The sequence below is a fragment of the Pelophylax lessonae genome, assembly GCF_965119305.1.
Source record: "Pelophylax lessonae genome assembly, chromosome: 4".
In the NCBI taxonomy this organism is placed as follows: Eukaryota; Metazoa; Chordata; class Amphibia; order Anura; family Ranidae; genus Pelophylax; species Pelophylax lessonae.
The window spans coordinates 198,730,075-198,743,396 of NC_138771.1; the positions used below are offsets into that span (position 1 = coordinate 198,730,075).

Here is a 13,322-nt window from a genome sequence, read left to right on the forward strand (position 1 = left end):
TGAGTCCGTCAATGAACATCAGAGAAATGGATTTTACGGTAAGTCTAAAATCCCATTTTCGCTTTCCTTCATTGACGGACACAGCACCTGGTATTCATAACCATTGGGACGTCCCAAAGCAGTGTTAAACATGAGGGGTGGGAACAACCAAAAAATTCCCAAGGCTAAAATTAGCCAACCAAGCAACAGGAGCTCAACCAAACAACTGGAGCCAACCTGAACAAAACACCCTCAAAGAGGATCAGGTCCTCTTAAACAGCAGCCTGCAAAACCTTGCGTCCAAGGGAAGCATCCACGGATGCCAACACATCCAATTTATAAAACTTTGTGAAAGTGTATAATGTCAAACAGGTGGCCGCCTTGCAAATCTGCATCACTGACGCCTGATGGCGGAAGGCCCAGGAGGCACTAAGCGCCCTAGAGAGTGCGCCTTGACAGGGAAAGAAGGAACCTGATAAAATAGGCCTGAACCACCGTCTGTCTGATCCATCTGGAAAGGGATGCAGAAGAAGCGGAGAACTCTTTTTGAGATCCGTCAATGAGCACAAATAGAAAGTCTGACTTCCTGAAAGACTCTGTAGCTGCCAGGTACACCCTAATTGCCTGGACCACATCCTAGACATGCAAGGCAATTTCCTTCGGATTTTTGGGCCTGGGACACAGGGAAAGCAACACAATGTCTTCATTCAAATGAAAATCAGAGACAACCTTTGGAAGGAACGACGGACAGAGTTGAAGAACCACCAGAGAAGGTGAACGACGGGATAACGCCGTAAGTTCCAACACCCTGCACGCAGAGGTAATAGCCACCAAAAAGGACACCTTCTGGGACAGCGTAAGCAGGGCAATCTCCCGAATATTTTAAAAGGGAGGCTTCTGTAGAGCTGAAAGCACCAAACTGAGATCCCAAGGCGGCAACAGAGCCCGCACTTGAAGGACAAAATTTCGGACACCCTGAAGAAAGGTACGTGAGCCCACACATGAGGGACGAAATATCGGACACCCTGAAGAAAGTTATGCACCAGTGAGTGTGTAACCAAAGGTCGTTGGAAGAAGACTGCCAAAGCCGACACCTGGCCCTTGATGGTACTCGAGGCCAATTTCTGTTCAACCCCAGAGAGAAAGAGTGAGGATGAACCCCAAGAGACTCACACCATGCAATGTACGTCTTCCACGTATGATGGTAGATCTTACTAGAAGTAGATTTCCTAGTTTCAACAGGGTAGGAATCACCAATTCGGCCAGCCAATTTTCCGCCCCAGGAATGTGTACGGCGGAGAGGGCTGGAAGGAACTGTTCTGCCCATCTTAGAATGCCGGCTACCACCAGAGCTGTCAGGACCCTCCTTGTGCCCCCTTGGTGATTGACAAAAGCCACGACCGTGGCATTGTCCGATTGAATGCCCATTGGACATCTCTGAAGACGATCCGTCTAATGATCCAGACACAGTCTGATTGCTCGGAGTTCCAAGACATTGATCGGTAGTCTGGACTCTTCTAGCGTCCAGGTCCCCTGAGCAGAATGCTTGCCGAGGACACCTCCCCAGCCGGACAGGCTTGTATCTGTGGTGACCACTGTCCAATACAAGAGGAGGAAGGATTTGCCCAGCTGAAGTCCCGGGGAACGAAGCCACCATATCAGGGACTCCCTCATTCTCTGAATCAGCCAGATCTGATTGTCCAGAGACTGAGGAGTCTTGTCCCATTTGGTCAGAATCTCCCTTTGCAGGGACCTTGTTTGGAACTGCGCAAAAGGAATAGCCTCAAAGATAGACACCATCAGGCCCAGCACCTGCATGCAAGTCCGGAGGGATGATCTGTTGGATGGCAGGAGGCAAATTGCCTCCTGAGTCCAGAGTCAGGCCTAAATAGCCCAGTTTCGTGGACAGAGCCAGAACAGACTTCGAAAAAATTCATAATCCAGCCAAACTTTCACAGAGTTTGTACTGTGATATCCAGATTTTCCCCCAGAGCAGAGGGAGACTCCGCTCGCAGAAGGAGATCACCCAAGTAACCCAGTACCGCGATCCCCCATTCATGTAGCAAAGCTAGTACTGGGGCTAACACTTTTGTGAAAACCGGAGGAGCAGAGGCGAGGCCGAAGGGTAACGCCACAAACTGATAATGCTTCTCTACCACAGCAAAGCGGAGAAAAAGCAGGTGACTTCAAACAGGCGATCTCCTTAGAAAGGAAGATCAGTCAAGGCCTTTTTTGAAGTTTGATCTGCAGACCAGCACTTGAGCCAAAAGATACGCCAAAGGACCACTTCCAAAACAGAGAGGCGAGCCATCAAGGGAACCGCATCCAAAGAGTCATCACAGATAAAACTGCAGCCTCTGGACCAGCTAGTCCATCAGCTCGGCAAAGAAAGGGGGGAGCTGTTCCCGCTTCAGGTCACGGCGTAAGAGCTTAGACCACTTGGTCAGTTTTTGACACTAGGGCAATGGTGAATACCGACCTCAGTGCCAAACCAGCCAGAGTGTACATATTGCAGGCCACAGCCTCCGCCTTCCGGTCACCCAGATCCTTAAAGGCCAGGGACTCTTCAACCGGAATTATGGTTGATTTGTTTAATCTGGAAACCAGAGATTCCACCATTGGTGGCACAGTCCACTTCCTAAGAAGGGACTCCTCATACGGGTAACGCCTAGTAAAGCGCTTAGGAACCCCACGGGGACGCTTTGGTCGTTCCCACTCTTTAGCGACAATTCTGTCAAATTAGGCAGGGAAAGGAAACGCCTTTGCCGATCTGGATGTCTTGCGAGTGCCAAAGGGTACATGTACCTCTGTCCCCCATCTTTAGGGTCTTATGCACAGATACAATCAGTGCATCCACCAGCGCCTTTTCGTGTGCGGTCGGAGACATAGAGGAATCATTTTCACTATCAGAGAATTCCAGGCGCATGGTTGCAGACCCAGCAGGGTGACCCATGTCTGCGGTGGCCAAATTAGATTAAGGATTTGATGAGACAGATGAGGCAGGGGAAAGCGGGGGGGGGGGGGCGCTTTTTGCTAGCCCATCACCCAAAAGCCACCTCCACCTGGGGAACTAGGACAAGGGACTCCAGGACTTCCAACCCCCATCGCGCTGGCAGCACCACCCAGTCGCAAGGCACAAAGCACCAAGCGATCCTCAGTAGGGAGGGAGAGGACCCCACCAGATTTACCACCCGCAGAAACAAGCGCCTGCAGCCACCAGGATAATGCACTACACAAGCAGCGATCAGGAAGTGAAATAATCAGCACCAGGGGATGAAGAGGGGCTCCCACCACTGAAATCGCTGCTCACAGGGTTCCACTGTCATGGCCGCTGCTATTTTCAATGGCAAACCACAGCAAAGGGGCTGCCGGACTGCACAAACAAGACCGCAGTGTATAGACATACACAGGCTACAACAAAATGGCGGTACCATGAGGCATACAGGGACCTAGGAGGGAGACCAGGCCTCAAGGACAGATCCAGGCAGGAGGGGAACCCAGGGGTCCGATTGTCCCAAGGAGGGGCCCACTTCTACCCCAAAACCCTCCAGGGGAAGAAGGGGGACAGCTACTCACCATACCAGAAACCTGGTAGGCACTGCTCCAGACAGAACCCCTTTCCATCGAAATGGGGGGCGGCTGCCGGCCAGGAGGAAGTGCTGTTCATTCTGCATTCCTGTTGTTATATTCTCCGTGTTGTGAGAGACACAGAACTCTGGTCTGGAACAACGGTTGTTTATTCAGGACTCACTGTACAGCATTACAGGACAGCTCTGCATATCAATACATCTCTACATGTGTCTAAAGATGGCCACTCTGCCCCTTGACCCTTGTCATCACTCCTGGGTGGAGCCAGCCTTAAAGTGACAGTACATGTGAAACCCTTGAGGTATAACACCTTCCATCCATACCTAAAAAAAAAACAAAACAAAAAAAAAACAAAAACAAAACGAGAACAGGCATAAAACAGTAACTCATAATTGTCCAATACAGTCCTCCAACTCAGGAGATTTACATGGTTTCTTCCACGTCCGGATGGGAGAACAACTTCCAGGGAAGCTCCGGGGAGAAAATGGCAGCGGATCACTTTCGGCGGGCCCGTCGAAAGTCTCGTAACCGGTCTTGCATTTGAAACCGGTCAGGAGGGCGACAGTGTCGTTGAGGACGGGCACCCAGCGACTCGGGGCTGGAGGAAGCAGGGCTGGCCGGAATGGACACCGGCGGGGCCAAGAGGGGATCCCCTAGCTCAGAGGGTGAGCAGACCTCTGGACCAGGGCTGGAGGGCTCTGTTGGAGCTGAGTTCAAAAGTTCAGAGTCTCCCCAAGCATCAGTCTCAATGCCTCCTGATCCGGTAGGAGCAGATCCTTGAGACACTGGAGGTGCAGCCGATGTCAGGGATTCGGGCAGCTGAGAACGAGGACGCAATTGGTCCGCATGCCTTCTGCAAATGGAACCATCTTCCAGGCAGACCCTATACATTTTGGGTCCTAAAGTCTCTGCGACGATAGCAGGAAGCCAACGAGTGTTGGAAGCGCCATAAGATCGGGCCCATACCTTTTGCTGGGCTGTAAACCGGGGAATCTCGTCGTGTTCGACCCGCTTGTCTTGGGACTGCCGTACATGTTCCTGGACCGTTTGAAGGGCGGAGCATATCCAAAACAGTCCATGGCTGCCGACCCAAAAGAAGTTCAGCTGGAGTTTTCCCAGTGGTTGCATGTGGTGTGGTTCTGTAAGCAGAAAGGAAGGAGTCCAGCTGCTGGGGTGACAGGGACTGTTGTTTACTTGTAGCCACAGTAGCTTTGAAATAGCGTTTGAAGGTCTGTACAAACCTTTCTGCTTGACCATTTGTAGCTGGGTGGTAAGGTGCGGTCAACTTGTGTTTGATGTTGTGGGCAGTCAGGAAACCCTGAAACTCCTGGCTTGTGAATTGTGCACCGTTGTCTGTGACAATTTCTCTGGGGTATCCAAACGTAGCAGCGAGATGTAACAGTATGGAAATCGTCGCCTTAGTCGTTGGCTGAGTAACAGGAATGACCTCAGGCCACTTTGAATGGGCATCAATAATGATCAAAAAGGTGTGTCCTCTGATTGGGCCTGCAAAGTCCAAGTGTAGGCGAAACCAGGGAACCGTGGGCCAAGTCCAGGGCTGGACGCACCCTCGAGGAGGGTCTCTTGCAGTTTGTGCACATCCAGCACACGCATTCACATATGTCATGATATCGCAGTCTAGGTTCGGCCACCACACATAGCCTCGGGCCTTTTGTTTCATACATGTGCCCCCGGGATGACCAGTATGTAGCAATTCCAGAATGTGTCTCCGGAGGGTCTGTGGAACGATCACTCGGTCTCCCCATAAAACACAGTTGCCAGACACAGTTAATTCCAGACGCCTACGGAAGTAAGGCTCATAATCCTGTGTGACAGTTGCAGGCCAACCGTACCGTACCCAGGAGAGTATTGTCTTAAGGAATGTATCCTTGGCTGTATGGGCTGCTACTTCCCCGGAAGACAGAAAGGACAGGCTGGTGTAACGACAACTCTTGACAGGTGGAGAAGAGTCTGTTAATGTCCTTGTCAGACGGGACATGGCGTCTGCATTAGCGTTGGCATCATGGCTGCGATACTGGATTTTGTAGCTATATGCTCCCAAGAATAGGGCATAGCGTTGAAGGCGGGCTGCAGTCGTCTGGGAGATGCCTTTGTCAGGGCTAAAGATCTGAAGGAGTGGTTTATGATCAGTCAGTATGGTGAATTCCCTACCATACAGGTAAAGATGAAACTTCTTAATTGCCCATATGAGCACCAGAGCCTCTTTGTCAATGTGAGAGTAATTGCTTTCTGCTTTTGTCAAGGACATGGAGGCGAATGCCACAGGTTTCTCTGACCCATCTGGTAAAACGTGAGATAGTACAGCCCCTAGACCATAAGGTGAGGCATCACAAGCCAGGGTGAGAGGCCTTTGGAGGTCATAGTGCACGAGCATGCGTGACGCCAACAGCTTTCGCTTAGAAACTTCAAAAGCACGTTGGCATGCAGCCGACCAGTTCCATCTGGAGTGTTTCTCCAAAAGCTTGTTTAATGGAAACAAAGTGTGTGCTAGATCCGGCAGGAATTTGTGGTAATAGTTCAGCAAGCCCAGGTATGATCGCAGCTGCTGGACGTTGGTCGGGGCTGGAGCTTTTACTAAAGCATCAACTTTGGCTTCCGTGGTGTGTATACCCTCTGCATCCACAAGGTGGCCACAAAACTCCAATTTAGGTACCATGAATTGGCATTTCGCCAAGTTCACTTTTAGACCCTGCTCTTGCAGTCTCGCCAACACAAGCTCCACGTTATGCTTGTGTTCCTGGTCCGTCAGGCCCGTGATGAGCATGTCATCTAACAGACACTGTGTGAAAGGAATGTCCGCCAAAATCTCATCCATTTTGCGTTGCCAAATGGCTGGGGCGGAGGCTACCCCAAACACCATCCGATTGTATTCATACAGTCCCTTGTGAGTGTTGATTGTTAGAAACTTGCGGGACGAAGGGTGGACCTCAAACTGTAAATAAGCTTTCACAGCCATTTCCATCACTGAAGCTATCTCAATTGCCTTTGTAAGGGTAAGGTCTTTCTCTGTTAACAGTCTCTTTAGGCTAGACTCACTCTTTAGTCCCATGACAAACTTATCCCTCAGTGCAGTCGGTAAATACTCCCCAAAAGAACAGGTTGAGGCTAGTCTGCGAAGGGCGAGCACATAAGCCTTAATATCTTCCCCTGGCTGCTGCTGCCGCTGATAGAACCTGAATCTTTCTGCAATCTCTAGTGGTTTGATTTCCTAACAGTGTCAGGAGCTCTGCCAAAGTCTTAGTTGCTGGTTTTTCAGGGAAAAGGAGATCCCTAAGAGTGTCATATGTCCTAGCACCAACCACTGTCAGAAATACTGCTACTTGCCTGTCGTCTGGGATGGCATTTGCACAGAAATATTGTTCTAATCTTTCAATCCAAGAAATCCACGTTGTCTGTTCTCCATCAAATTCACTTAATGTCCCGATCAATGACATTTTCCTGCTGGGCTCTGTGGGTGTTTGTATTCCTGACAATCCAGAGTTTTTTTTTATTCCTTTCCTTTCTCACACGGATAGTAACCTTGTAAATCCCACCATCGTCGCCACTGTTATATTCTCCGTGTTGTGAGAGACTCAGAACTCTGGTCTGGAACAACGGTTGTTTATTCAGGACTCACTGTACAGCATTACAGGACAGCTCTGCATATCAATACATCTCTACATGTGTCTAAAGATGGCCACTCTGCCCCTTGACCCTTGTCATCACTCCTGGGTGGAGCCAGCCTTAAAGTGACAGTACATGTGAAACCCTTCAGGTATAACACCTGTGACCTGTATTCAGCAGATCACAGATGTCGGTCCAGGCACCACGTCATCACGACCACGGAGTCGGGATCCGCCAGGTGCCTGGGCTGACACCCAGCTCAGCCTCTCAGCGAGCCACTGAGAACCTGAGCTGGCCGCTCCCTGCCCCTTCACAGCTCAGTGCTCCAACGAGCGAGAAGGGAGCAGAGCAGAGAGCTGCTGACTGATAGTCAGCAGCTTTCTGCTCAGGAAGATGTCAGAACCGAGCGACCGGCGCGTCGGGGGACAGATGCTGCATCCACCTAGGTAAGTATTACTTGGCAATAACCCCAAACCCCATACTTCTCTTTTAAGAAAAAAGAAAAACATGTTTTACTTAGTTTCTGTTATAAAATTTTTTAAATATGTAATTTTTCTTCATCAATTTTGACCTGCTACATTTCTTTGGTAAAACAATATAAATCAGTGTATATTATTTGGTCTGTGTGAAAGTTATAGAGTCTACAAGCTATGGTACGAATATTTTAAAATTTATTCTACCTAATGTACTGATGGCCTATCTAATTTCTTGTGGCCCTAACATGCCAGGACAGTGCAAATACCCCCCAAATGTCCTCTTTTTGGAAAGAAGACAGTCCAAGGTATTTAGTAAGAGTTATAGTGAATTTTTTGAAAATCAGAATTTTTTCCCACAATTATTTGAAAAACAAAGAAATTAAATCAAATTCGTTTTTTTTAACACAATTTTTGGGGAAAAAATACACTTTAATGAATTAATGTTACTGCACATAAACATTGTATAATTCCAATTTTTTTTTGGTATTGCGCCGAATAAATGGATAGCAAATTTGTCACAATTTAAAATTGCGCACGCTTGTGGAATGGCACCAAACTATGGTATTTAAAAATCTCCAAAGGTGACGCTTAATAACCCTTTACAGCTTACCAGTTTAGAGTTACAGAGGAGGTCTGGTGCTAGAATTATTGCTCATGCTTGAACATTTGCGGCAATACCTCGCAGTATGGTGCGAACCAACGCATGCATTTGCCTTTGCATGCGAGCAGTGGACCGTTTTAAATGTTTTTTTACACTGTTTCTTTAAAAATTTGTATTATTTGGTACTCTGGGACAGATGTTTTATGCACTGTACACTGTGACAGATGTTGATGGGACACTAGTACAGATGTTGATGTGCACAGGGTCAGATGGTGGTTGGTGCACGGCCATCATATGATCGGGAGAGGCCAATCAGAGAGCCCATATTCAGATCTGTGATATGCTGTGTTCACAGGACACTGTAATCACCGGATTGGGGGCCACTGCGCGGTCATGAGGCCATGCAAGGCACACGTTCTGACACGTACAGGTACATCCAGTCAGAACAGCGCTTGTCCCACCTCGCCGTTTATGTACAGTGGCTGGGTGGGAAACGGTTACTGGGGTAAACACTTATGGTTATATGCAAAACATCATAAAAACCAGCCATGACCAAAACAAGTAATATTTGGGATATAAAAAGAAAGGACTAACCTCTGCCACACAACATGTATGACGACACTTCAAGAAGTCTGGTAATGAGCCTAGACCAAAAGCCCATAGGAAAGTACGACATCTCATACAGTCGTATGATGATTTCTGAATTTTCACAATGAGGCAGTTCTATTACAGGCCGGTGATCTGATAAACTATAAAAGAAATGACAACCTAAAACAGTTGTAAAGACATAAAAAACACACATGTATGCAGTCACATGTACAGTATCTCATAAAAGTGAGTACACCCCTCACGATTTTTAAATATTTTATTATATCTTTTCATGTGACAACACTGAAGAAATGACACTTTGCTACAATGTAAAGTAGTGAGTGTACAGCTTATTTAAGAGCCGGTTCACATTAGCGCGACACGACTCCTTACTACTTCGGGGGCGACTTGTGCATTACCATGCACCACGACTTCGGACATAATGGAAGTCTATGCAAGTCGCTCCGAGGTCGCCCCGAAATAGTACAGGACCCTTTTTCTAAGTCGGAGCGACTTGTGTCGCTCCTATTAGAACGGGTCCTGTAGCGGTCAATGGATCGCGAGGGAGCGCGACTTGTCAGGCTGACAAGTCGTCTGACAAGTCGCGCTAATGTGAACCGGCTCTAACCGTGTAAATTTGCTGTCCCCTCAAAATAACTCAACACACAGCCATTAATGTCTAAACCACTGGCAACAAAAGTGAGTACACCCCTAAGTGACAATGTCCAAATTGGGCCCAATAAGCCATTATCCCTCCCCGATGTCATGTGACTTGTTAGTGTTACAAATAAGGATCAGGTGTTTTAAATGAGGTGTTATCGCTCTCATTATCTTATACTAGTCACTGGAAGTTTAACACGGCACCTCATAGCAAAGAACTCTCTGAGGATCTGGAAAAAAAAGAATTGTTGCTCTACATAAAGATGGCCTAATCTATAAGAGGATTGCCAAGACCCTGAAACTGAGCTGCAGGACTGAGGCCAAGACAGCTGTTTAACAGGACAGATTTCACTCAGAACAGGCCCCGCCATGGTCGACCAAAGAAGTTGAGTGCGCATGCTCAGCGTCATATCCAGAGGTTGTCTTTGGGAAATAGACATACGAGTGCTGCAAGCATTGCTGCAGAGGTTGAAGGGGTAGGGGGGTCAGCCTGACAGTGCTCAGACCATACCCCGCACACTGCATCAAATTGGTCTGCATGGCTGTCATCCCAGAAGGAAGCATCTTCTAAACTCGATGCACAAGAAAGCCCTCAAACAGTTTGCTGAAGACAAGCAGACTAAGGACATGGATTACTGGAACCATGTCCTGTAGTCTGATGAGACCAAGATAAACTTATTTGATTCAGATGGTGTCAAGCGTATGTGGTGGCAACCAGGTGGGGAGTACAAAGACAAGTGTGTCTTACCTACAGTCAAGCATGGTGGTGGGAGTGTCATGTCTGGAGCTGCATGAGTGCTGCCAGCACTACGGAGATACAGTTCATTGAGGGAACCATGAATGCCAACATGTACTGTGACATACTGAAGCAGAGCATGATCCACTCCCTTCGGAGATTGGGTGTCACGAACCTGGTTGGAGGTGACGAGAGGGCTCCCATTGCGGCTAAGTGCAGAGCACCCCTGGAGATTGTGGCAGAGGGTGCTGTGCCCAAAGGTGCACGGGTTGCCTGCAGGTGTAGCTGTTTCAGGAATCGGATCCACAGTAGATAAGACAGTCACTTGGATCACTGGAAGTGCAGGCAGTTTAGTGCAATCAAGGTCAGAAGCCAGGCCGAGGGTCATACATCAGGAAGCAGAGGCAGATAGAATAGTCGGGGTCAAGCCAAGGTTATACAAGGAAGACAATCAGGAGCAGGCAGGGAGAAGTCCGTAAGGCAAGCCGGGTTCAGAGCAGGAGAAATCCAGAGCAGCTCAAGGATAGCCGGGTCGGTAACGGGTAATCAATCAAGCAGGAGTTTCAAGGCACAAGGAAATCAGGTACTAGCTGAAGATAATCCAGCAATGAATGGCAGCCAGTGCTTAGTTTATATAGGAAGTGGATGTTGATAATTGGCACTAATTAGGACATCCCGTGCGGCCATTTTAGAAATTGGCATATCTGCCATTCTTGATCAAGTTCTTTCCTTGAAGCTGAGGATAAAGGTGATGGACTTGACAAACATGTCTCCAGACCTAAACCCTATTGAGCATCTGTGGAGCATCCTTAAACGGAAGGTGGAGGAGCGCAAAGTGATGCGTGATGACATCATGGAGGAGTGGAAGAGGGCTCCAGTGGCAACCTGTGAAGCTCTGGTGAACTCCATGCCCAAAAGGGTTAAAGCAGTGCTAGAAAATAATGGTGGCCACACAAAAAATGTACACTTTTGGCACAACTGGGACATGTTCACTTAGGGGTGCACTCACTTTAGTTGCCAGCGGTTTCGACATTAATGGCTGTGCTTTGGTATTTTGAGGGGACAGCAAATTTACAGTTATACAAGCTGTACACTCACTACTCTACATTGTAGCAGTGTAATTTCTTCAGTGTTGTCACATGACAAGATAGAATAAAATATTTACAAAAATTTGAGGGGTGTACTCACTTTTGTGAGATACTGTATGTCATTACATTTCCAACACAAGTTATCTATTAGAAGATTCATCTTAAGACTTTAAATCAGAAAAAAAGTTTTATTGAGAGAATCACACACCACCACAACAAACATCGAAACATTGTACAAGTGTCATGACAAAGAAATTAATCACCATTCCCCATCCTCACACAAAGCATTGTTCGTATCAAGTTCAACAGATACCTTCTTAATTCAATTCGCACAACACCAAAAATACCATATATGTAAAGAATTCTCCCCTGCCCACCCTATTACATTTAGGTAGCAAAACTGCAACAACCCCACATGAACTACATAGAATTAACCACTTGCCGACCGCCGCACGACTATCTACGTCGGCGGTCAGCCCCTCACAGGCAAACTAACGTAGGGCTACGTTGCTTGCTTGTGAGGGTCTAGGGAGCGAGCGCGCGCCCCCCGGGGCGCGCTCCCGCTCCCGCGTGGTCACGGACCCCCCCGCGCGTGTGACCAGCGGACCCGATGTCCGCCGGTCACTCGGCGATCGGCGGGGGAGAGGGAGAATGTCAGGCAGCTTGTGTAAACAAACTGCCTGTCATTCTCCTCGCTGCAAAGACACTGATAAAACGGATCTGGTATGTAGATCCGTTGATCAGTGTCCTTACAGCTAGAGCCACAGCCAATCACAGTAGAAACCACGCCCCTAGGGACACACACAGCCCCTCCCTTCCAAATAAAGTTAACCCCTTCACTACCAGTGTATTTTTACAGTAACAATGCATATGTATAGCACTGATTACTGTAGAAATGTCACTGGTAACCCCAAAAGTGTCAAAAATGTCAGTCAAGGGTCCGATCTGTCCGCCGCAATGTCGCAGTACCGCAAAAAAAATCGCAGATCGCCGCCATTACGCGTTAAAAAAAAAAACAACAAAAATGACAAAAATCTTTCCCTTTGTTAGTAAATGCGATAACTTTTGCGCAAACCAATCAAAATACGCTTTTTGCGATTTTTTTTACCAAACATAGGTAGCATAAAATAAATTGGCCGAAAATTTTTAAAAATTTTGATTTTTACATTTTTTTTTGGGGGAATTTCATATAAAAAAATGTGAAAAATATTGCTATTTTTGCAAAATTGACGCTCTTTTTTTGTTTATAGCGCGTGATCAAAAAATCGCACAGGTGATCAAATACCACCAAAAGAAAGCTCTGTTTGTGGGAAAAAAAGGACGTCAAATTCGTTTAGGTACAGCGTCGCACGACCGCGCAATTGTGCGTTAAATTCACGCAGTGCCGAATCGCAAAATACCCCCTGGTCGGAATGGGGGTAAAATCTTCCGGGGCTTAAGTGGTTAAGATAGTAAACGATCCATAATAAGGTCATTAGGGGCCATTCCCGGGCAATTCAGCCAGACTTCCCATATTTTAGAAAACTTTTGTGGAGAGCCCCTGTGTTGGTATATAACCTTTTACATACGGAGAGTGCCCCCCATCTGCTCCAGCCACATCCTGTAAGTAGGAGGGTCTGGTGCTATCCAGTGTCGCAGGATAAGCAGGTGGGCCTGGAACAGAGCACGAGAGGCGGCCTCTCTTAGGAATCTGTCTTCCACTATTTGGTCTAGTATGCCCAAAATGCAGTGTTAAGGGTCCCCAGGGATGTCCACCCCCAGGGCACTATTAATAGCAGAACGCTCCACGGACCAGTATCTATGCAACTTCGGGCAACGCCACATCAGGTGAATCAAGTCCCCCACCTCCCTCCAGCACCGACCACAGAGGTCGTCAGCCCGGAGGCCCATGGAATGGAGTTTCAGAGGAGTATGGTGGACTTTAAGTAGGACGTACAATTGAAGAAACCTGATGTGATCCGTTCAAGGAGCATGTACGCACC

General features: G+C 47.8%; 1 protein-coding gene across 4 annotated transcripts in view; it reads right to left on the reverse strand.

The window, feature by feature from the left end:
- Positions 1-13,322, reverse strand: part of LRRK2 (leucine rich repeat kinase 2) — an 816,940-nt gene that overhangs the window by 178,112 nt on the left and 625,506 nt on the right. For all 4 annotated transcript variants that reach the window (XM_082254234.1, XM_082254231.1, XM_082254232.1 and 1 more), the window contains one exon: positions 8,863-9,017. In XM_082254234.1, coding sequence (XP_082110360.1) covers positions 8,863-9,017 — 155 coding nt within the window. The remainder of the gene's footprint in view (positions 1-8,862; positions 9,018-13,322) is intronic.